Source organism: Stegodyphus dumicola, chromosome 9 (assembly GCF_044657685.1).
Source record: "Stegodyphus dumicola isolate Sdum_Otavi_A_Nest chromosome 9, ASM4465768v1".
Taxonomy (NCBI): Eukaryota; Metazoa; Arthropoda; class Arachnida; order Araneae; family Eresidae; genus Stegodyphus; species Stegodyphus dumicola.
In genome coordinates, this window is record NC_140776.1 from 79,552,447 (window position 1) to 79,579,268 (window position 26,822).

At 31.2% G+C, this 26,822-nt stretch overlaps 2 protein-coding genes across 2 annotated transcripts in view; one reads left to right on the forward strand and one right to left on the reverse strand.

Annotated features, from left to right (window-relative positions):
* Nucleotides 1-346: 346 nt before the first annotated feature.
* LOC118204114 (protein jagunal-like) lies at nt 347-1,696 on the forward strand. The gene is made up of 2 exons (XM_035376434.2): nt 347-548; nt 1,167-1,696. The coding sequence occupies exons 1-2, from the start codon at nt 460-462 to the stop codon at nt 1,654-1,656; spliced, it is 579 nt and encodes a 192-aa protein (XP_035232325.1). The 5' UTR covers nt 347-459; the 3' UTR covers nt 1,657-1,696.
* Nucleotides 1,697-9,520: 7,824 nt separating this feature from the next.
* The window catches only part of sturkopf (lipid droplet associated hydrolase sturkopf), a 68,134-nt gene continuing 50,832 nt past the window's right edge, over nt 9,521-26,822 (reverse strand). The window contains exon 5 of the mRNA XM_035376436.2: nt 9,521-21,651. Coding sequence (XP_035232327.1) covers nt 21,106-21,651 — 546 coding nt within the window. The 3' untranslated portion in view covers nt 9,521-21,105. The remainder of the gene's footprint in view (nt 21,652-26,822) is intronic.

The following is a 26,822-nucleotide window of genomic DNA, read 5'->3' on the forward strand; positions in this document are numbered from 1 at the left end:
TGGGCCTGACTCTGGCTCACTTTGAAAAAACTGACACCACTTCTGAACCTTAATGTAAATTTTTAAGCAAACTGTTGCTCCTTTTAATATTCCCCATCTTACTAATGAATTATTTTGGTAATTCATCACAAACGATGCAACTAGCAATTATGATATGGCGTTTTTATTTTGGCGATTCTAAATATTAAATTTTCGCCAAAAGTGGTAAACTTACACAGCTAAGTTCTAGTGTTAATGCTGACGTCCAAAGGAAAGAAAACCACGTGACCTGTAATAACCAATCAGCATTAGGTTACGCATTTTCCTCTTCTGGTCTTGAGACGCCTGTAACGCGTTTGCTGTGAAGTTATTTGGCTCTGCCACGCCTCTTTGGCCACGCTGCATGAGTTGGTGTCTAAAGCGATAAGAATATTCCCACGTATGTAAGAGTTCTGTATGCACGTGTTAAATAAGGTTTAGATGGCTTCTAAAGGTGGTGCAAGAGCTAAAGGTACCGATGGAACTGACTATGGACATCGGGAGACAATTGCATCTCACTATCAAATCAGGTTTGAAAATTTGATGTGAATTTTAATAAAACATACTCTGCTTCCTTTCACTTCTGCACGGTTCTCTTACGCTTGTTTTAAATACTTATTACTTCAGTTACATATTTACTTTCAATTTCATTAGGAATATAGTTTTCGAATTTTTACATCTTATATTAATATATCATTCTTATTTTGAAGATCACCTGTTGAATTTTTTTGTTCTGCTTCCTTCTGAAGTATCCAAATGTTGATGAAGTCATTTGCATAGTTTCTTGTCACACTGTGACTTATGCATTTGAGAAAGCGTAGATTATTATATGTTAAATAGTTTTTTTAAACGAAATCAAACACATTTTGTTGTTTTCTATTCTATCGTGTGATTTCTTACATAAAAAATCAAGCAGATTAACAGTAAACTGTGTAATGCAAACATAGTGTTCAATGATTTGATTAATTTTTGAGAAAGTAATTTTATTGTAGTGTAGTAAAAAATTAAATCATGAATTCATAAAATGTATAAGGATATTGATGTTAGAAAATCATTTGAGAAAAATGCTGTATATTGAGTGTTTTTTTTAATTTGCATATTCTGTAAACCTAATTATATATATATATATATATATTCTTTCTTTACAGCTCTACGAATAAGAGGAGGCTGAAAATAACTGTAGTCCTTCACATGCTTCTTCTCATTTTTGTAATCCTGAAGTTATCAACTGAAATTTTGCAGTTTGTTAATATATCACCGATGAAATTTTATGATATAAAGTTTCCAAAAGCAATTTTGTGGGAATGGGTTTGGCTTAGTAGCGTTATTTTCACATTAGCAGCATTCTATGGATTAAGAAAGAATAATGTTATGGCTATGAAAGTATACAGTGTTGGTATATTTGTTTGTGGCATTATTCCTTTGGTCGGTGCTATAGCTTATCATTCTGGAGACTTAAAAGTGTTCTTGTTGTCTGATAATATTGGCACCAATGTGGAAAAATTCAGAGGTGTACCTGTTGTTTTAATAACTTGTATTTTTGTTAGTATTACATTTCTTGTTCACTCATTGTCTATCATATTTGCTGTGAATTTGATCAGAGCTTGGACACCTAAAAAAGGAAAAAAGAAAGCATAGACTCCTTTTGTTATTTTAAAATAAAATATATGTTTTCTTTGCCCTGTCTTTTCTTAAACACGAAATAATCATTTTAGAGTGTAATTCATAAATATATGTCATATAATATTTTTATCTGTATAACAATACTCAGTATCTGCTACTTGTATTTATTTGTAAATTTATCTATAAAACCACATAATTATTCAGTTTAAGAATAATTAAATTCACAGTTTTTATTACCATTCCAAAATAATTGGATAAATAGTATAGGCATCTAAAGCATTCATTGAGGTGTATATTTTCAGATGAGAAGTTTGAAACTGCATGACTGTTCACAATCTGCCATTGTTAGTATTTATCCTAAATGGATAATTAACAGTGAAATCAGTTGTTGGACATCTAAGCATTACAAAGAAAAAGAACATCAGAGAGTGTCCTGCTTGGTACAGCAAAATCGGCACCAGACTGGCTCAGACCAATACAGTGCAGGTGTTTCAGATACACAGCTCAGCAGATGAGATATGGGACTGTGCAGCAGATGTCCTTCTGTTGACCATCATTGTCAATTACACCTACAGTGGGCCTGGGAACATTGAGACTGGACCATGGATAAATGGAAGACAGCTGCCTGGTTAAATAAATAATAATTTCTCATTCATCATGTCGACGGTCGTGTCAGGGTACACCATCTTCCAGGTGAACAGTTGCCTCCCCATACAGCAGGTCATACACAGGCTGGTGGGGGTGGTATTTTGCATGTGCAACTATGGGACTCTTAGTTGTGATAGAACAAACCATGAAAGCTGTGGACTATCTGAACATAATTGTGGATCAGTTGCACCCTTACATGGAATTGCCAAATAGAAAATGGAGAATTTCATGTTCTTCTTCCCAAATGGAGATGAAGTCTTCTAGCAGGACAATGCTGCAAGTAATGGGGATAGAACCACCACATTTTAAGCACACGAAATCCTTCACCAAAACATATGCACCTCAAAGTCAGAATTTTGAATCTAATTTTTTATTTATTTCACATTTTGTGCGAATTAAAAATTTTTTTTAAAATTAAAAACTCAGCAATTTAAAAGATATACAGGGTGCGACAGGGAAACTGCTTTTTTTAAAAAAATGAATAACACAATAAGCAATATCAGTTTAATTTTTTTCCAAGAAAGACACTTAAAAGTTTTTTTTTATTACGGTTTAAAAATAATATCATTAAGGTGGCCTTCGTTCTGGTCAATGCATTGAGATAATGAAGTTTTGAAGTTTCTTTTCATTTTTGCCAGCACATCAACAGGTATGTTGTCGATAGCAGCTTGAATATTGTTCTTTAGTTGAGCCAGGGTCTTTGGATGTTAGAATTTCAGATAGCCCCACAAAAAGAAATCACACTGGGCTAAATGAGGCGAGCGCACTGTCCACTGATAATCACCCATAAGGAGATAAAGCTTCCAGAGAAATTTGCTCCAAAAAACGATGGTTCAATGATGCCTATTCTGGACAATGCACACCAAACCAGTCACACATTCTGTGTGGAGGGGCTGCTTATGAAATTCTCAGGGATTCATGCAACTCCGTAATCGCATGTTTTGCTTAATGCATGCTGCAACCGGAAAGATGAAAATGAACCTCATCGCTAAAGAACACAAGGGTGTTGTGAGGCATATTGTCAAGAACGGCTTTGCATGCATATTTTCATGAAAGAAAATCGTGTGGATTAAGTTTTTGCATCACTGCCAATTTATATGGATGAAAATGTAGTACTTTGAAAAAGTGCGACTTCATGGCAAACGTGCGCTCCTCTCTCGTCCACTGTATGATCGGCACTAAAACTACATGACATGAAATGTTTAATACCTCTCTTTTCAATGAGTGCCACCCAACCGTTCTTGGAATAAATGCTGCTAGTGGCACACGTTTCAAATAAGGAAGTTCCCCTGCCTCACCCTGTATTTTGCCACTACCTGAATTAAAATATTTTTATTTTCCATGCAGCAGTATGTTATTCAGCTAAGCATAAGATAATATTTAATTTTTCTTTCAAATTTATTCTTTTATTAATTAAGAAACTAAGTCACTTAAAAGTAGCAATGCAGATCCATTTCAAGTATTATTAATTACTAGCTGGTTTCGTGAAATTACATTAGCTGAATTCATTACAATCGTTATATATTTTTTTCATTTTTATTGTATGACTATTGTATAGTGACTATTTTTTTTCAACTTGAGTATTATATCATACAGTTTGACTTACACACAGAAATATCATTACTTACCTCAATAATAGTTCAAAATTTAACTATTTCATTACATTTTAGACCTTGAATAGCTGTATTCTCTTTAAAATTTTATTGCTACATTTTGCTGAAAGATGATTGAATTACAAAATGAGGTGTGATCTGCTGTTCATATAATTATAACTTTTGCTCCATTTTCGTTAATAATTTTTTTTTTTTTTTAATGTGGTTTCTTTTGCTCCATTTTCGTTAATAAGATGTTTTTGAATTGATGCTTGATTTTGAAGTAAATACTAGGAATCATTTTTATTCTGTTGAGTTTTATGCATTTTATACATGAGTTTTAAATCAAAAGCATAAAAATGATATTGAATATTTTGAGGCCAAAATCCATTTACAGATTTTGCATAAATAATTGTTATTTTCAGCACATTCTGATCTCTAAGCTTTGATTTTTTATATAGATATTTGCTGTTTTAATTTTTGTGCATACGAAAATTTACTGATATTTCAATTTAATAAACTAAATATATACATAGCTTTACAGAATTAATGAATGATGTGAGAAAAATGTATACAAGAGATGGAAACAGCAATGTTTAAAAAATTTACTTACATTGCTGTACCTCTAGGTTTTATGAAAACAAGCAAATACTGTCAGTAAAACAAATTAGGAAAAGTGTATACAAGTCATGGCATCAAGTTAAATATAAGAAAATGCAGAATTATATGGCAAATTTGCCTTTTACTCAGCGAAATACAGTAGTTGAATTGTTGTTGTCGTGTCCATATTACATGGAACAATGGTTGCCAAAGCCTACTTCAAAGAGAGGTTGGTTTTCTATTTCCCCACCCCAAATTTTGAGGGAGAGCACCCTGGGGGTGATCCAGGGGTCTCCCTCCCCTCTCTACTCCTACCAATCCACACCAGAGGACTTTCGGGTCACAGTTTATTTAGAGTGCCGCACCGACGCTATACATTTACAAACATCCATGTCTTCTCCGGGATTTGAACCTGGGCCCTTCAGTATCATAATAGGCTTCCCTAACCACTATATCGCCTGGGCGATAGTAGTTAATATAATCTTCCAAAATTAATCTTTTTGCAGATTAATGTCTATAGAACTGAGTCTTGTCTCCGAGGCAGTCCACCCCCTCCCCAAACGGCAGTCTACTTCTCAGATTTGATGACGTACTCTCTAAATTGGTGATCTTATTCAGAACAAGTATCTTGCATGATAAAACAAATTACGTGTAAAACGAGAAAAAAATTCTTTTAGCAAATAGTAGATCATTTCAGTCATGTTTCTTTGAAAGTTTAAGCACTCACCACGATGCTTTCTGGCTGCAGTGTTTTGCATTAACAATAATATGTGTTTAATCTCATATATCTATTGTGAGATTTATCTATTTTGAACCTTGCTTGTAATCAGTATTTGTTAGTTGTGTATGTTAGGTATTGAAGCTCTTAATTTTGCACATTGATAAAAGCTCAAAAACAAACAGTTCTAATTCGTCCAAATTACTAGCATGACCTATTGATGACCTCTGAGCTTGCTCACCAGGCTTGGACTATGATCTTTTGCACTCATTATTACTGTAAACAGTCCATTTTCCATAACCAATTAACAGTCATTTAAAAATTGAATCGTTGATATGTCAGTTGCCTCATTACGTTCTCATTTTTTTTTTTCAAGTAACATTAAAATTGTCTGCATGCTACTTTTTTATAGAAAAACCAGAAAGACAACAGGAATTCCAGAATTCATTAGTTTAAAAAATATATACATGCGGAATACTGAAAATTACTTTAAATCAGTATAGTGACCTATAATTATACACCACGTTCACAGAAATTGTTACACAGCCTTTATCTTTGCAACTGTTTTGGTTGTAGAGATAATGCTTTCAATACAAAAATGTTTTGTCATTTTTACAGTTAAACACATCAGTTTTGTAAAAATTCTACAATGTAGCATTTTATATATTTCTCAGACCCATATACTAATATTCAGGAAAATTGTGTGCTCATCATAGAAAATAAAATACCAAGAGTTTGATAAAATTGGCCGAGATATTTGCTTTATTTCAAACATATTTAAGGAGCCTTACTCAAATTGAAGAGTGAAATGTTTGCATTTATATACGACTAAAAATAAAATGTCAATTTGGAAAAAGGTTTCCAATGATAAGAGATTAAGTGACTAACATTTCAATGCAGATCATTGTGAAAAGTACTTATTGGTGTAAATTGTTTTTAAATTGGAGACTTGGTCACAGAATCACATAGAATTTGTGTTGTAGAAAACATTAATGGACTTCAGTATTAGCACATGGCTTTTAATATAATTTGTAGTAATGAAAAATGTAGTTTATTGAATGTTTTGTAAAATTACCAGATTATGATTCTAAAATAGTAAAACTTCATGAAAGTAGTAATAATGTATTTTCAGAACTCTGAAAACTTATAAATTATTCATATGAAAATTATTGCAGTGTACCAACTGTAACAAAATCATAAATTAAAGATGCTAGTAAATTACAGAATAATATCGTTGAGGGAGTAAATTACAGAATAATATCGTTGAAGGAGTAAATTACAGAATAATATTGTTGAAGGAGTAAATTACAGAATAATATCGTTGAGGGAGTAAATTACAGAATAATATCGTTGAGGGAGTAAATTACAGAATTATATCATTGAGGGAGTAAATTACAGAATAATATCGTTGAGGACCATTTAATGGGAAAAAATCAATCTCAAATTATTTTAATTTATTTACACTGCTCGACATTGAAAATGCACCACCAAGAAGGATCGGTCAGAAATTTATGCAAATTTTAGAGTAGACGCACGTCACTGAGTTATGCAAATGATGTGAAACGTGCAGCTCTTTGATGCACGTAAAGTAAGATATAAGGGAAGGAATGGGCAATATTCGTGTCGTTATTTCTGCCAGACGAATTATCGAAGAAAGTTGGTTTTTGTCCTGGAGGATATATGTAATAAGAGAGAATGCCAGGCCGCCATCAACGAAGGCACTTCCAGCAGATAGACGATTTTACGAGGGGTATGGTGATTGGACAGAAGGGCGGGTTAGTACATACGTCAAATCGCAGCTGATACCCACATGGATGCGAGCTCGGTGCATCGGCTTGGCAAACATAGTTGGAACAAGGAAATGTGGGAAGAAGGAGGGTGCAGCTGCAGCCAGAGTGACATCAGCACGCGTGGAACGACGCATCCGCTGGCAAACTGTGGCGGTCCTGAGAGTCACTTGTACCGCGATTATGCAGCATGTGCAAGATACCTTGGATATTCCCATGTTGACCAAAACCATTTCCCATTGATTAGTTGAACGTGACCTGCACTCATGGCGTCCGTTAAGAAGACTGCCATTGATCCCACAGCATAGACGCCAATGTTTAGAGTGGTGCCAGACTGGAGCGAAGTGGATGACAGAATGTTGAAATGTGTTCTCAGATGAGTCACACTTCCATTTATCCAGTGACAGTTGCCGCATATGTGTGTGGCGTCGATGTGGAGACATCTAATTCGGCAGTAACTGTGGAATGCCGCACCACGCGACATCGTGGCATAATGGTTTGGGGGGCTATTGCCTACAATTCCAGGTCACTATGACGGCCCAACAATAATTGGATAAGACTCTACGCTTGCCTTGTTCAGAAGACGAACTGTGGCAAATGGTTGAAAGGGAATGGAGAGCCATCCCTCAGGACACCATATGCACTCTTATTGATGCTATATATAGACGTGTTTCTTTGTGCATCACTGTCTGCAGTGGTTCTACATCCTACTAAGCCAACGCCGTTCTTGCTTTGTATTCTGAAAATCATTTTGAAATAAAGATCACTTATTGCTGCCTCTGTCTTTTTTCCAAATTTCATCACTTTCTGACCACTCCTTGGTGTTGCATTTTCAAGGTCAAGCAGTGTATTAACTGATCGCTCAATACAAATTAAAAATGAGGTCAGAAATGGCAAATTGTGAAATTAAATATCTCACCCAATTTTGGTTGTATGGGGATCAAGCTTTTTGTATTTTATTTTTTATAAGGCATATAACATTTTCGTAAATATAAGTAAGAGATTGGGTGAAAGTATAAGAAGTTAGATTTTATTATTTTCACAAAATTTATTTCTTAAAATGTGAAAACATGAATCTCTGGGTCATTTAAAACACTCTTATAATGGGAAGTATATGTCTACAACCGACTTTTGCAAAAATAAAGGCTGGCTAAGAATTTTATGGACATAGAATAGATAAATGTAACTCAGTTTAAAATATATATATGTTTCATATAAGCAGTAATAACATTTCACATTGAAAAAATTCCTAATTATACTCTATGCAGCATCCAAAATGTTTTCTGTGTTATCTCTACCAATATATTTTAAAGCATAATTTTTCAATATAATGGACACTGTTTGCAAGTGTCAGAGAGATCTAAAAGAAGGGACTGTACTGATCCTATGGAGTAATAAAGAACACAGGGAAGGAAGTAGGCAATAACAATATTCTAAAAAAATTTTTAATTACATTAGTTAATTCTTTGTTCATTTTGTATTTCAAGGAAATGAATTTATAAATCATCACTTTAGTATTTTAAAAATACGATCACAGATGAGATGCCTGCAAAATACTAATGATAAGTTATCAATTTAAAATTCTAAAACCACAGATTTATACTAGCAATGATATCTAACACTTGCAAACAACATGCTCTTTTAATATACATTGGTTTCTCAAGTGCAATGCCAAGAATCTGTACTTCTTTTGTCAAGTTCACTGTTATATATGTGATATAGTCTTTAATCGGCAAAAGCCTATTTTCAAATTGTGTGATGAGTTTTAATTAATAATTTGATACAAAATAAATGCAACAAACAGTTAAAAAGTTAATGCTTACATCCATCTACACAGAATAACAAAAAATTTTAGAAATCACTAATTGCTTTCGAACTTCTTAATTTAACGTGAAAAATACCAAAAGTTGGTAGATTATTCCACGTTGCTGTGCCCATATTTTAAAGCACATAGCATCATGTTACAGGGGATTTTCTTCATTTGTATGACTATTTTAGGATCTCAAAGAATAGAAGCTTTTGTTTAATTTTTTTTTTTCAAGTACCCGCATTGGAAATTATCAGATGGCAAAAGAAGGGCTATTCTGTATCCACTGGTGAAGCTTTCGAACCCATTTTCAGTAGTGCATGATGTTGCAGTTTCTTCATGAAAAATACAATCCCCAGTTAGGTATAATGTGGAGAAATTCGGCTTCTAAATTTTATTTATGTATTATTTTGAGTTGATTTGAGCCTTCTCTAAACGTTGTAAGGTTTCATTACCTAATGCAGAAATATCCATAAATATCAAAGTTTCAATGTAAGCGCAACACAAAACTAAAGGCAGAGCTAGGTTAATTTTGTACAAATTTATCTCAGGATGAAAAATCTGCGATTGATAAAAGATTTGTTTAGCTATATTTTTCTGATTAAAAAAATTTAATTTTGATTAAATTGAAATTTTAAAATTAAAACTGGTAACTAAATTTAGTATATCTAGTCATTTATTTTCGACTTAAAATCTTGTATTTTTTAAACCAATAAAAATACAAAGGTAAACATTAAATGTTTATTCCACATATTGTATATCAGCATAAATTCAAATTCACTTTTGAAGCATAAAATGTTTCCATACAAATAGTTTCAAGCAAATGTGTTAGCAAAATTTAAAAGGTGTATAAATAGTAATTATAAAACATCCAATTATATAATAGAGAAATTCACATTTTTATTATAACAATAGTGAAAAGTTATCTCAAAACAGACAAAATGGAGAGCTTATATTTAAAAAGATGAAAGGGGAGAAAAAAAACATAGCTGACTTCGTATTACATTGATTATTCAACAACCTGCAGTTTACATATTCATTTTCTACATCTATGACAAAACTCGCAAATATACTGAGGATATATATAATATACTGATTCAAATTATCTTGCTGATATACTGATTAAATTTATCTTGCTGTGTATCTTGCGCAAATATACTGATTCAAATTTATCTTGCTGTGTAATGAATGAACAAAATATTCATACTGGCGAAATTTCAATGTTATTAATTATACACAATCAGTTCATTCATATCAATCATACACATGTAACATTTACTTTTACATATATATGACATTTGATATAAAGTTTTAGAATAAAATAATAATGCCAACTAAATAATTGGATTACTTTTAATGGAAGCATACACAACAGACATAACTGATAAGGACTAGCTGCTACAAGATAAAATATAAATGTTTACATACAAATTTATATAGATATGTAAATTTATTTTAAATATAATCACATTTCATATTAAGGTAGTTAAATAATTCAAAAATCATTTTAATCAAGAAATAAATTTTTCTTTAGTTTTTCTGTTTCAGATCTAAAGTATCTTTTTTCCCTTAAAATGTTAACTTTTTAGATAATCACTACAATTATTTAACTAAATAAGTAAATGTAATAAATATTCTGTAGCAAGATGTTTTTGTTCTGTTAATGCTATAATTTCACACTACACTGTATCTCAGCTTTAATATGTAATAAAATATGCAGTACTTTCAATCATTAATTTATTGCAATTATTAAACCTTATCTTCTTAAGCTATCAAATTGCTTTACATACACTATACTGAAAAATCGATTGCATTTTTTAATCCATGTTTACATCGATTTATATACTCTTAATATAAGATTTTAATTTACATATTGATTGATTGAATATCAGAATGAATTTCTAATACTAACATGCATATGCTTTTATCATATCTAACAGATGAGGTAAATCTTGCAAAGTTTTAAGCACCATTAACTATCATTTGGAATTCAAATATATTGCAGTCTTTTATAAACTGGCTTCCAGAAGTTATGTATGTAATGCAAATCAGAAATTTTCCAAAGTGTAGTTGAATTTGAGGAGTTAAATTCACTGTGGATGCAGATGGCAGTATACAAATATCATATGTTACAGCCAATCACAGCTCACAGTCCCAAACATGTTTATTAACAAAAATTTAATACCATTTAAGATTGCAACATTCTGAAGGGTTTGAGAAGGTTCATTTAAATGCTAACTTTTGTAGAATAAATTTTGATAATATTTATGTTTCTGTGGCTGAAAGAAGATGAATGAGAGATAGCGAGCAATGGCATATTGTTGAAAACATTGAAGCAGGTCAATCAATTAAAGATGTCATTCTTTTCTTTGGCACTGATCATTGAGTACTTTCTCAAACGTGGAACAATTCCAAGCAAATCAAATAGTTGTCCAGAGACCTATGACTAATTGATCAAGGATTACCACTCCTTCTGAAGATTGGTATATTGTCATATTAGCCAAACAGAATCAATGAGTGACTTTACAGCTGTTACATTCATGGTTGTAGAGTCATTTGGAAAAACAATATCTGCTAGCACTGTGTGTCGAAGGCTTCACATGAAAGGGCTGCATGCCTGAGTATCAAGTGCTTGTGTTCCCCTAACTGCCAATCCTAAAGGAAAACATTAAAATAGTTTCATTAACATCTTAATTCGAGTGTCTCAGAATGGCACAATGTCCTATTCATTCACAAGTCCAGATTTGCCCTGGAAGCAGCACACAGAATCAAGTCCAGAACATTATGCATTCATAGGTGGTAGCTTCTATAGCAGTTGTGTTGTACAGGAAATGAAGTTCTACACATTGCAGAAGTTAGTCTCGATTTCCTTTTAATGGACGATTATGCTTATCCCCATCGAGCGAGCATCATTAACTAGTATCTGGAGAGTAAGGGCATTTGTCATGGAGTGCTCACTGTATTTCCTTCAGCTTAATCCATTAAAAATCTTTTGAGATGCCCTCAGGGATGTTGTCTCTGCTTGTTTGTACAGGGATGACTACTGCTAGTGTTTGCAGTGGTTGATCACCTCATTTAAAGCATGGGCAACTGCTATACAGTTTGTGTAAAGGACTGGGATAGTCACATACCTTATTAATGTGTTTTGTTTTTTCACTTTAAACATAAATTTGTTAATTACCCAAGTGTGACATTATTATATAATTTACAGAAATTAAGAATTGTTTTTATCTTTGTACATACTTTTATTTTTTCATGCATAAACACATTTGCTACCTTCATGTGCAATTTGGTGTTAATCAAAGCTTCAGTTTTCCCTTTTTGTTGATTTTACCACTAAATACTTAACTTTGGAAGGCAGTGCAGTTGAATATTTCTAACCAAGGACAAATATATTACATAAAAGAATAATACTGATATTAATGAATTTATATACAACTAAAATATAAATTCAGCTATGATACATTTTTTATTATATCCTATGTTTCAAACAACAAAACCAATATATGTTGTATGTAATGCCTGCTGAGCATATTAATGAATTAATGAAATCAAGGATTTAATTAATGAAATGAAGGATTTATACTCGTGATATTTATCATGTGATGCAGTTACAAGAGTACAGTAAAATTTTTGTTTAAGCAATCTAAATCAAATTTCTTGTAAGAAAAATGAAACTTCACTAACTTTCCATTGCCATAATGAGTAAAATAAAATTAATAACTGATTCATTAAAATCTGAAGGACAAAGTCACCATTTAAATTTTAAAAAGAATCAATATTAGTATAAGTTCTGTCGTGAGAGTCTTCTTGAAATATAACACACTGATATTCAAAATTAAGAGAATAATGTTTTTTCAAATATTGAACGAAAGTTGGAAAGTATGTGGTTAAATAATTACACAGTAGGGCTGATGTTAAATATGTAATCACACTCTTTCATGTAGGTGATGTGACAGTGATAGATATAAAAAGTAGTCATTTGTTGCTCTGTTGTTTGTACACATCAGCAATAATCATAACATTTACTGCAAGATTTTGTTACATTTATCACAACTGTGATATGAGCAAACACCAAAATTTACAAGATATAATGAGATGGATAATCATTGGTAGATTGGAGGTGGGACAATCCTGTGTTCAATTGGCAAGAGAGCTTAATTTAACACTTAGTGTTGTCTGCAATTTGTGGAAATGGTTTTAGAAGACTGTATCCATACTCAGAAGGCCTAGGTAAGGGTGTCCAAGATTTGTGATACCCAAGAAAGATCAGTATTTGGCATGTTCATCCAGATGCCAGAGAAGTGCTACAGACACAGAGCTCTCCCATAAGCTCAAAGTTATCATTGAAATCCTTATTAGTCTCTTAAAGTTTCATGAAAATTTTTTGCAGAAAACCCACTGCTTGCATCCTACTCACTCTCTCACACAAAAAAGTAAGTCTGGCATAGTGCAGAGAATATCAAATTAAAACCCAATTTGAATGGGGCCAAGTTTTCTTCAGTGTTGAATCTAGATTTAGCCCAGACACTGATTTTTGGCATACCTTCATTTGGAGAGAAAAAGGGACCTGATACCTGTCCATCTTTAAGGAAATAAGATTACTGTGATGTCAGACATGTCATAATCTGAGCATTCATCACATCATATGACTGCATACTATTTTACTGTGACAGCAGCTTCTTGGTTACCGTTATAGAAAAGAGATTTAGAATTCAAAAGTATCTTTTCAGGGATGCATTTAATTCAGTTTCTTTTTATGGATGACAAAACTCATCTATGAAGGACTCAACTAGTGGGCATATCATCAGAGTTAAGATATTTATAGATGAATTGATCAGGTAGATTTACTGACATCAACCAGATTGAACATATTTGAGATACACTTGAGAGAGCAATTGCAATTCACCAAGCGCCTCTGAATATCATTCAGGAATTATGAACTGCTTTGATGCAAGAGTAGATGCAGCTATCACAGGGACTCATTAACAGTATGATGACTATGTGCAGCATGTCAGTCTGTTAGAAGTCAACATACTCTCTATTAAATCTTGACTTAGGTGCCATCTTACAGCATCAGTTTTGGGTATTACAGCTTTCATGAACATAACTGACAGTCATGACTGTGTACATTCACTATTACATAATATAAATTGCTTAATTGTACTGTGTAACTTTATACCAAATTTCATTAAATTCTCTCTGATATTTTTTCAAATTCTGAAAAAGGTGTTAATTTTCTTAATTTTAAACACTGGTGTTTTTTAACTTATTTTACATTACATCTCTATAAAACACCAACTGCAACTCTTTATCTGAAAATGCATTAACTAATAATTAGTAATTCTATTCTAACTTTATAACTTTTATTCTATTCTATTCTAACTTTATAGACTCATCTAATCTAAAACGTTGCAACAGAATATACTGTAGGGGAGAAAACCATACATTTTACAGCTGAAGCTAATATATATCAATATATTAGTTACATAATTTTTGTAGTAATTATACTGTATGCAATAGGAATAAATCTTCACATGTACAAATCGGATGGCTTGGAATTTTGTGTGGCAAAATTGTAAATGACTATGTTAAAGCCTAAAGTATTTTCAAATTTTACATTTAGAAAGATGCCTTATTTGATATGTATAGCATAGTCTTCACATATAAAATTTTATTTAAACAAGTTCATAACTTGCCCATCCTAAAAAATTTATTTGTATTATGTAAACGTCTTTATGAATATTAAAGGTAATATAGTATACTATTACCATAAAACTTTATTTAACTATTATTTGTAAATAATTCCCCCAAAAATAAATTTTATTTGATTTATTTTTTTTGAGTTACTATATCATACTTATTATAAAATGCAGATGTGAACGCACAAAGATTTTAATTTAGAATTTTCTATACATTCCAAAAAGTGGATGAACAATTGGAAATAATTTCATGTACAACCTTAATAATCACTATAAAAATTTACAAAACATTCAATTACTGTATATATTTAATGCAAAATAAACTGCACTGGAAAATATGTATAAAATTAGTTCAATTAATTATAACAAACATTCCAAGGCTGTCTTTTGAAATGAAACAATACCTTCATGGATAGTCTTGAGAAAAGATGGCTGATACTTATGTTGTACATGGAATAATGCAACCTATTCATTCACTGGGTATCAAATAAGTAAACATACAAGCATTCTTGGTTTTAGCAATAAAATTATCAGGTGCTACCTTGTAAATTTGTTCTTTCTCTAAAATTGTTAGATTTTTTAAAGGACTGCAATAGCATTTGAAACTTTTTTTTTTTTTTTTCACATTTAAGCTAGTATGTGTTCCAGATATAGTAAAGCGATCTGTCATTTGTATGTACATAAACTATTAATATTCAACTTTAACATAAATACTTATTCAATTAAAAATTTCATTCATTTATTAAAAACCTACTGCATCAGTTATGATTATTTTTTAAGAATTAGAATTAAATTTAATGATTTCTTAGCTTGAACAGGAAAAAAAAATATATAATGAAAAGATATGATATATTCAGAAATACAATTTGTTTAAAATAGTTTCCAAAATCTGAACTCAACAGGTTTTAGTAAAAATCTAATTCATTAGTAAAATGGTTTTATGATGTTATACATAATTTCTCACTAGTAGGCACTCACAAGGCTATGAAGGAAAATTTTATCAAGAAATATCTGCTAAACAAAGTGCATCCGCCTCCTACTTCAACTGCTTACAAACTTGGAAACTGTTCATTAACGAATGTTTCACTGTGTGTATGTCTATGCATATATACGCAAATTTGCCCCCTCTATATATTTATATATTTCATAAGTTTCAATATGTATGCCTTTTTAAAAATCAATCATAAAAATAGGATGAATATTATTAAATGGACCAACAGATATTAAGTTGAAATATCAATGATTAATAATGTTTTAATTCAGAAATTTAAACTAAAAGATCAGATTTTCTGCACTTATTACATAAGCTGCCCTGTAGTAATTTATATCTTTAAAAGGATTGGCTTTATATCTTTAAGGTTTATCCTCCTTTTTGATGACATTAAATAAAAGATAAATATCAGAACCCCATGTTGCCCTTTCAAATAATACACTAAATGAAAAAGCAGTATCATTTAAAAAAAAAAAAAAAAAAAAAAAAAAAAAACATTACATTCTAAAACTCATTAATTCTGATATTCAAATAACAAAAACAAAAACCTGAATAACATTTTATACAATGAAAAATGTGAACACAAGTTATAAAACATTTGTTTTGAGCACTGTCATATTACACAGCATAATAAAAAAGTAAAATTATTTTTATCATAATTTCTAGTGTTAAAAACAAAATCTTTCAAAGTAATACATCTCTTAATCTGCAATACATCAACACCAAAAACAAAAGATTTATTTAGTTATATCGTTTATCAATCAATAAACATGAATGATTGAAAATTAATAACAAGAAAGGCAGGGTATAATGCTCCCTCCTCTAATGGAAAATATCACATAAAAAATCACTTCACAAATATATAAGACATATATGGAATTATTGGACACTGATAAATGCTCCAAATATGCTCACATACCAACAGGAAGCTCAAATGAGTTTTTATGATAAAATTCTATACTGACTACTTCAGCATCACACAGACCTATAACGTATAAATGCTAAGTATTATAAAGCATACATATACTGCACTAAATCTAGAATAGCATAGCTTTTACATATATCATTTTAGTCAACATCAGGCTAAATACGAATGAATTAGCTATGCATATTGATTAGCTAAATACAAATGAAATAGCTATGCATACTGATTAGGCTAAATACGAATGAAATAGCTATGCATACTAATTACAGTTTTGATCATATTAAAAGAAAAATTTTTTTGAATGTAAAAAATATTTGGTACTCTTCTGTCATCGGGACCAGATTCAGAAATGTGTGCATGTACGTAGCGTATTCGGAAACTAAGTACCATTTCATTCTAGCGCCGTCGCAGCGCTGTGGTAGGCATCCCGCGCATGTGCGCGGGATGCCTAACACAGCGCTGTTCTTTCTTGCCTCTTTCTTGTTCACCGACTTGCTCTATGTTGTGTTTTCAGTTTGCTGTGCACATTCAAAATGTTTAAGACAATTAGTTCTCCCGCTGACTGTGAGATTCGTGCCGTGATTAAATTTTTGAACGCAAGGAATGTTAAACCAGCCGAAATTTATCGTCAAGTGACAGAAGTTTACGGTGAATATGCGATAAATGATGGAATGGTGAGGAAGTGGGTAAGAATGTTTACTGCAGGTCGAACAAATGTCCCCGCCGAGGCTCGGAGTGGTCGGCCTTCTGTTGTCACCGATGATTTGGTAAGGAAAGTTGATGAAGCAATTCATGAGAACAGACGCTTCACAATGACAACTCTTTCAGAGGCATTTCCACAAATTTCACGTACTGTTTTGTTCAAAATTGTGTCTGACTGCTTGAATTATCGCAAACTGTGTTCCCGATGGATTTCAAAAATGCTCACTGATGTTCACAAAACAAAGCGACTTGGTAGTGCCCAGACATTTCTCATGCAGTACAGTGATGAGGGAGAAAACTTTTTAAACCAAATTGTGACAGGTGATGAAACTTGGGTGTGTCATTTCACACCAGAATCGAAACAACAATCGATGGAGTGGAGAAACACTCATTCTCAAAAAAAAAAAAAAAAAAAAAAAAAAAGTTCAAAGTGACAATGTCATCACAAAAAATCATATGCACTGTCTTCTGGAATAGGAAAGGCATTTTGCTTACTGAATTTCTTCCCAGAGGTAAAACCATTAATGCGACACGATATTGTGAGACTTTAACAAAACTAAGGCGTGCCATTCAAAACAAACGAAGAGGAATGCTCAGTAAAGGAATTGTGTTGCTCCATGACAATGCTCGGCCCCATACTGCTGGTGTCACTGGTGTAATTCATAAGCTTGGTAAATCTGTACATTTAAGAGTGTAAATAAGCTTATAGATATACTGTGTATTTTTACTTCCAATTCTCACTGAACCTGTAAATGAACCACTTTTGTTTCATGATAAAAATGTTTCTTTTTTTACAAATCTTAATTCATAAACGAATGATTATGAGTATAAAATACAGTTATCACTGAATGGCTCTCAAATAAGCCATATATCAAACACATCAATTTTGAAATATTTGCAATGAAAATGAGGCCACAGAGAAATCCATCACAAAAAGTTTGACATAAAATTATGCTAAATTAATGCAAAAATTCAGTATTTTTAAAACCAAAATGAATCCCTGCTCATTGAAAATAAAAAATTTAATTGTCTAATACTTTTTATAACAATTTTATAGATTTATTTTTAAAAAAATTATTTTGTATTAAAACAAAACTGATTTTATACTGCCATGTAACTCTCTAATTATTGAACATTTTAAATTTAATAAACTTTTAATAATAACTAACTTACATTAAAAACTGGGTTTGTATTCATTATGAAGTTTGTATAAATTATCTTTTTTCATTTTGAAAATTATCCAGTAGGGAATGTACAAAGAAAATATATTTTACCTAGGTGGGACTTTAATTCTACTGTATTTTCAGTTATTGGGCATTAATTTAAAAGTTAATGGAAACTGCTAATTATCTGAAGCCTCGTATCTGATTTCAATATGCTGATGAAAAACGAGATTCTTGAGTAGGAAGAGATTTATGGATTTTTAACATAAAGATTAGTAACAGAGTTTAATAAAAAAAACACACCATTAACCCTCAAAGTAAACTTCCATATAGAAGGTTGCTTTTCCAATTTACACACGAAAATTTCTACCAGCTCCTGGTGGATCCACGTTCAGATTAGATGTATATTAGAAGAAAAAGAATCGAGGTACAAAGTGAAAGTGTCATTTTGGAATTACAATCAAGAAACTACCATTTTTTACTCAAATCTTGGGGAACATTCAAATTTATGCTCAGAGGATTTAAATAATTCCCATAAAATAACTTACAAATAATGATTTTTAAGCACTGCTGTCACTGGAATAGGAAGTGAAAATGTCCTTTAAGGAAAACAAAAATGATTTTCAATAAGCAGAAGAAAACATGGGAAATGCAAATACTAAACATACCAATTCATACTAATAAATTAGTATTAACACATCTTCCTTTAAAGTATACCTGTTTAAAGTAACATGCATTTGAAAAATACAAATATTTATATACAATAAAAGATATCAGTGTGTAAAAAATATTTAGTAAATGCAGAATGTTAAACATATAATAGATTGATAGAAAAGACAAAAAAATATGAAGCATTGAATTTGAATATTCCAATTACAGTAGCTCACTTCTAAGAGCATTTTTGCGGTGAAACCGAAATTTATAATTCACATCAAAATAATATTTTGAATTATTAAACTATGAAATTTATTTTGGATTATTTAAAATTATGAAAATTTTTAAGATGCATCCTTAATTAATATTATACAAACTAATTTCAACATCTTTGTTATCTAAAAAACAGATTTACCAATATCAGATAAAATACTAAAAGATTAATATTATTGTGCTTACAAACTTAAATTCCATAAGAAAATCTAACTCACTGAGCAGCTAGTCATTTAAGGCTCCCAAAAAGCTATAGTTACACTGCATTTATTAACTAGATTTATTTAGTCATCAATTTTATTGTTTGTTTCCATAATAATTTGTCCGTTAAGATGGTATCTAGATCATTTGTACGGGTGTAAAAATATTTTAAATAACCAAGTAATATACAGAGTGACCCCTTCCTGAAAAAAAGTGGTAATATATGTGAAGTATCATTACAATTTTATCTGATAACCACAAAAAAAGGGTCAAGTTAAATGGAATGTTAAACAATAGTTACATCAACTGAAACTTTTTATTTATTTATTTATTTATTGAGGAATTCATTTGCTGTGAATTACTGACTAGATAAATTGCAATGCATAAGACTGATTATTATTATTATTTTTAATGCTGTTTTTGTTTTAAACACAGATTGTATGCAATTAAGCATCAATTTTAAAATTTTGTATTCAGTAAAATGATCCCCTTTAAAGAAGTTCATTAGATGCTTTAAAATATAATGAGCCTATAGTTTCTAAATAGATTAATGAGGTTTGTTTCACAAAATATTAATAAAAATCACATATTTAATTTTTCATTTAATGTTCATAGCTTTGTAGAATTTGCAAATGGAAGTTCTAACTAAACTTTCCCAAGTTTTTGAAATTTCAATCCACTCTCTTAAGAATGACACTTAAAAAAAAAAAAAAAAAAAAAAAAAAAAAAAAAAGACTAATTGCAAAACAGTTAAGAAAGAATGTACAAAAGCTACTGAATTCTATTTATCGCAAATCATGTAATTTCTTAACATAACTGGACTAATATTATGAATAAAGAATTAACTGAGCCAAACAAATTAATAATTTTTCCTTGCGCATTTAGTATTAAATGTTAGCATTTTTAATTACAAGAAATAGCTACATTTTAAATAACATGATTATTCATTTCATCCAAAATGGAACATAGGAATAACAACTTAATATATATTTGATGCTTACAACTAACTAGGGTTCTAGATTTCAGCATTTTCATTTTTACAGTAATTAATATTATTTTTTTATAAGGCAAACAATATCTTTAAAAAGCATGATATTTAGCAATATGCTTTCTAAACAGGGCTTCCCTTTCAGAAAATGAAAGCTAATGTGGTTTCATGTCTAAGTGACAGTAGCTGAACAACTTTATGCCTTACAGGTATGCATTTGCTTTGAAAAATAAGCCAAATAAAAAGCAAATTAATTTTTTAACAAAACAACTAATAATATAATCAATTAGATGACAGTAAATAGCTATATTTAAATTTTAAGTATTGATTTTTTGCTTCAATTGATCTTCCATTTCTATCAATAAAATGAGTATCACCAGCAAAATCAAACATAAATGCATCTAAATATTGTGACATCATTAACAACACACAGAAATAAATATATAGGAACCAAATTTAAACTACAATATCAACAAGTTCATTTCAGTTAATATAGTTTCATATTCTTATGATATTTGATGTAAAAAATAAACAAAAATTTTTCTGAGATTCCTCATGTTATATTACAAAAAGCATCTTCAACTACTTGCAAAGAAAAAACAAGATACAGTAAAAACTTGTGCGTCATGCACTGTGAGTAATTCAAAACATTTACTCATTTCAGTGATGTTTAGATGCTACATACTGCTGAAATTTCTCAAAATTCATGTGGATTATACCAAAAGTGAATTTCTATGAACATCTTTTGGTGTGCCTAATATTTCCTCAAGTATCCATCCTGACACTAAAGCTCCCATCTCCTTACTATTCTCTAGCACAAATGCATGTTCAAAATTATTTTTACATAGTCGAATGTCTCCCTGAGGAAATATTTCTCTTAGATCCTGATAATAGGAATAAGGACACCAGTTGTCATTAGCTCCATAATAAAAAGTAATACGAGAAATGTTCTCTCGAATATTATCAACATCTAAAGTAGTGACATTTTCAAGCTCATCTCGAGCCATGTACATACAAAGTTTGGCACAATCAGGTTGAAATAAATTAAGACTAGCATTTAGAACACAATCAGGGATGCAGCGGTCTTTAAAATACCATTCTAAAAGTCTGGATTGCATTTGTGGGCTTAAACAACTAAGAGCATACACACTAATTAATGCTGGAAGACGAAGATATGTCAACATTGGCCATACCCACTGACCCTGCGGAGTTGTTGACATTCTTTCTATGGTTGGGAAGAGAAGAAAGCAACGTGTTACCTGTATGAAGAGATAGAAATATTAAACACATTTATATATTTGTGCTAAATATACAAAAAAGGCCTTAAAAGTAAATAAACTTCTAAACTACTATTAATGAAATTTAGTACTATAAATTTTATAATTTTGTGTTACAAATACCAGATTTTTTCAAAAACTGAATGGCCATATAAAATTAACTTTTCAAAAAGACAGAGAAAGGTATCGCATTTTTAAAAGAAACATTATTTCAATGACTCAAAGTATCTCAGTTACATCAAATAACTGCATGCAGCTTCATTAATAACACCAATTTTAGGAGGGAAGGAGGGGACATCATCAATTATTATGCAGAATTTCTAAAAATCGTTAGTTATTTTTATTTATGGAAAAAATATATATATAGCTTTTTTCTTTTTTAAATCTAATGATAGGCACTAGCTTATTCAGCATTGGGTACTCCTAAGGCTAGAACTGGTGGTCATTTTATTGTGAAGACGTCTAATAGATGGCCACCGTTGCCTCTCATGAAGGAATGGACAGTTAAAACATGCCTATAGCAGGCTCTTCTAACCACTATACTATATGGGCAGCATTTATAGAAATATGAATGTTACAACATAAAAATTTTGAATACCCGAAGCACATCAAGCTTCTTTTATCAAGATTGAGAAGAATAGAGATAAGGCATATACTTTAAAGAAAATGCAAAAACTCTAAAGTAGTCTTTCTTAAAGAAAATCTCTTAACAGTAAGAAAGCTAGAAGAAATAGGAAACTGAAGCAAACAAGAGAAGAGGGGAAATAATTCATTTCTAAAGGAAATGAAAAAAACTGAGCAAAATGCAATGCTGCTTTTAATGCTATAGAAGAATATGCATACCAAACATAGCTTTTCAACAAATAACAAGCGGCAGCAAAGGTGAAAAAAAAATTTTTTTGGTTTATAAACTAATCATTTTATAAAAGAAAATAATAATTTTCTTTTTATTTTGACTTTAAGGCATCAAGACCCTACCCCTTAATACTGAAATGGACCACACCCGGTCTAGCTCAGTGTAAGATGATCTTTGACACAAAGGAGGCGTTTTCGGAATTTTGTTTTATTCTGTTCGGACAAAAAGCCATTTTTTGGGTCACTCAGGCCCGGCGCGAGTAAACATGTTTCTAATTTCGAGTTTGAAGTGCACCGAGTTCGTAGCACAACATGGCTCACAGATAACATATGATGAAGAAATGGAACGATTACATAATTTGCTAGATGAAGTAGTGACTGATGACGAATCTATCGAAGGTGATGATTTATTGTCTGATTGTGATGAAATATTTAGTGGGCATAATACGTCGTCTGATGAAGAGGACGCTATTGATTCAGTTTGTGATTGTTTTATTGGAAAAGATGGAAAGACAATTTGGAAGAAAACAAAATTTCGTCAAAATGCTTGAACTTTATCACGAAATATTATTTCAAAGTTGCTTGGAAATGTTGGAGTGTAAAAAAACGTAATTTCTCCTCTGAGTCTTGGAGTTTATTACTGGATGAAAATATCTTGAATACGATCATCACCTGCACAAATATATATATTGACACTATCAGTGACAACTTTCAGAGAGAACGTGATGCTAAAAACAAAACTCTCCGAAATTAAAGCTTTTAATGGTATATTTATGGTGCACAGATGGAACGGGGATAGAAATATTTCATAGGACCATGTCTCATAATTGTTTTTTGTTTTTTATGAGATGCATAAGATTTGACGATGTTAGAAACAGGCAAATGAGAAAAGAAATGGACAAACTTGCCCCAATAAGATATGTATTTGGCTCATTTGGGCATAATTGTCAGGAGTTTTACACAGCTGGATCATATGTTACAATTGACGAAAAACTCGAACCATTTAGAGGACGCTTTCATTTCGACAGTACATGCCAAAAAAGCCAGCTAGGTATGGAATAAAGATGTTCGCTCTTGTTGATGCAAGAACTTTCTTTACATGTAATTTTAAAGTTTATGCAGGTACTCAGCCCTAAGGCCCATATCATCAATTGAAGTCGTCAAAAGGTTAACAGAAAAGTTAAATTCTGGGAGAAATGTAACAGTCGACAACTGATATACTAGTTATGAACTTGCAAAGTATCTCCTTCAGAAAAACATTACTCTAGTGGGCACCATAAGAAAGAACAAGAGGGAATTTGTGAACAGTAAAAATCGTAAGGTGCATTCATCCTTGTTTACATTCCAGAAAGTCATGACTTTAGTGTCGTATGTTCCTAGAGAAAAAAAAAAAAAAAGAAATGTTAACATCTTCTCTACAATGCATAACGACGACGCTATTGACCAAACAACAGGTGACGCAAAAAAACCTGAAATAATAACATTTTATAATTTGACGAAAACAGTTGTTGATGTGGTGGACCAAATGTCAGCAGCGTATTCAACTGCAAGAATCAGCAAAAGATGGCCAATGGTTCTGTTCTTTACACTGCTAAATACTGCTGCAAATACTGCTGCAATCAATGCTCGAGTATTACTCCAATGCTCAAAACATCCATCCTTATAGCACAGGAAACGGAGTCAGTTTTTGAGAGATCTTGCAACAGATTAAAGACTACACAGCGAAGAGGTGCACTGTACCATAACTTCCTCGACATTTGTAATAAAAACTATCTCCCAAGAGCAAACAACCTACTGCTAAAAAACAGAAAGTAATTGAGAGAAAAAGGTGCTATATTTGCCCAAGTTCAAAGGACCGAAAATCTAAGATAATATGTACAAAATGTGAAAGAAATGCCTGTGAAGATCATTCTGTTTTAACATGTACCAATTGTACATAAAACTTGGTAAGTTTTTTAAAAAATTCTATACACATATTGAATAAAATTAGAGCTCTAAATATTGTCTTAAATTATGTTGTTAGTAAATGCTTAATGGGGTGTTTAATGACTTGCATAAAATATAAATCCATAAACGGACCTCGCAGGCCCGGCATACGTACGATTAGCGCGAGTAACGCCGGGTTAAAAAAGCATTATAGTATATTTTTTAACTGAATATTACTCTTATAAATCCATCAATTGTGGGTATGAAATCAATGTCATTAATGCAAAATCTAAGACAGGGTTCGTAGCCACATTTTAGTTACAAAAATAAGCACTTTTCAAGCACATTTTAAGGAAAAAATAAGCACCTGTCTAATTACATTATATACAACTGCATAACCTTAAAAGAAAAATTAGACTTGTATTTTAAAATATGAGCAATGCAATATTTATTAAAGAAAATGAGCATTACCTCAACCATGGAAAACAACTTTTTTTTTTTTAAATTTTAAATGACAGTTCAATTTACAGAATTAGTTTATAATGAGAGGGAAAAAAACTATGCAGAACTAAACTATATTACAAGATTTAATGATGAAATTTCAGTTCAAAATATAGAAAACAGGGGCGTAGCTACAGGGGGTATTTGTCCCCGGGCGCAGAATCCAAGGGGCGCCAAACTGATGTTACGACATTTTAGAATTAATGTTTTCCATCCTTGGCAAGCAGTAGGGGATGCGAAATCTTCAGTTGTCTCTGGGTGCTGAAAACCCTAGCTACGACTCTGATAGAAAATAAATAATAATAAGCCATATTAATTGTATTCGTTTGGCACCTAATAATAAATACAATTTATTTTTCCACTCATATTAATATTTAAATAATTTAACTTAAATCAAAATTCTGAACATTTCCTAAATTTTCATTGCATAACAGTTTTCCCTAAGCAAAGTAATTTAAGTAAAAAAGAGGCACATTTCTGAAATCAGAAGACAGGAAATTGCTTCATGCAGTCTCCTTTAACAGTAAAAGCTTAACTAACCCGAATACTCGGAAATTGCCGAATATTCTGGATAGTAACTGGAAAAAGAGGAGTGTGGGAGATTGTAGCCGTTCTTTAGATTTAAATTTAGGCTAAATAAATGATTTTGACATTTCAATATGTGCATCATATAAAAATAGACCAACGGAACTGAGAAATAATCTGCTTAGAAAGCACAGTAAAACTCTTTTAAGTGTTCATAAACAAATCTCAGACTGAACATCAAAATTAATTATCTCTGCAAAACACCGCAAACATTATTGTGCCATACGTGCGGCGTAATTCTTCCACGGTAGGGTACGAACTGCGGCAAATTTGATTGAAGATCCTCGTCCCCCAGTTATCTAATCCATGAACTGCGCGACATTTCCTGTCCCTATTTCTTTCCCAAGAACATTGAGTGCTACAAAAAGTCATTTATCGCCATTAATGGGACATTTGTAAAAATTGTGCATGCAAAACAAGTATTAATTTAATGTCTGGCGTGTGCTAAAGTAAAAATTAATTTCTTTTACACTCATTTTAAAGTTTTATGATGCTTAAAGGAATGATGAACCAGATCCTTTTTATTCTCTGTAAGAATTAAAAACTTTCCAAGTTGTAGATTTTAGTCGCTGATAGATAAATATATATATAATAGTAAAATTGATAGATTAATGACATACACAAAACTATACATAATCAACCTATCAAATATCAGTTCACCTTAAATAATTTTCTTGTCTAGATAAATATTAACAAATTTTCTTAGATAGCAGAATGGTTTTAACTTTCAAATTTACCATTTTAGGTAAACAGTTCTAATTTAATTTAAAAAAATTCTCTTTATTAAATCTAAAATTTGGACTTCTTAAGTCGTTCTAAATTCACACTAATATTATTGCAATATATTCCCGTATTAAGCTTTCCATTTTTAGTCATTGAAGTTATTTTAAGGTTATTTAACTTTGTTACAAATTCCATATTTTAATACTAGAAACGTTTAAATATTTATTCTGTTTTCCACCTGATGTACTTTGAAATACATTTAATTTCTAATACACATTTAATTAATAAATTAATAATTATGAGCGTCAGCAGAATTTTCATAATTAACAAAAAAAAAATTTCAAACTCCCTTATATTCATATCCTGGGATTTTCAGTTCCCTTTTCACATATTGTTGCACTGTACTCAAGTTTTCATGTATGTAGAATTTATATACTTTGTATTGTATTTATGCCAATTTATATTTAAATGATAATTTCTACGAATTCTTGCATCACAACTCTACTTAACAGAAGATGTTTGTAACCCCTTGGCAAAGCTTACTTAATCTTCAGCATGTAGCT

Bases quoted from the DNA above. Each gene is read 5' to 3' on its own strand.
- LOC118204114 (XM_035376434.2), top strand. From the start codon at position 460: ATGGCTTCTAAAGGTGGTGCAAGAGCTAAAGGTACCGATGGAACTGAC. The intron at 549-1,166 runs GTTTGAAAATTT...CTTTCTTTACAG, and splicing joins GCATCTCACTATCAAATCAG to CTCTACGAATAAGAGGAGGC.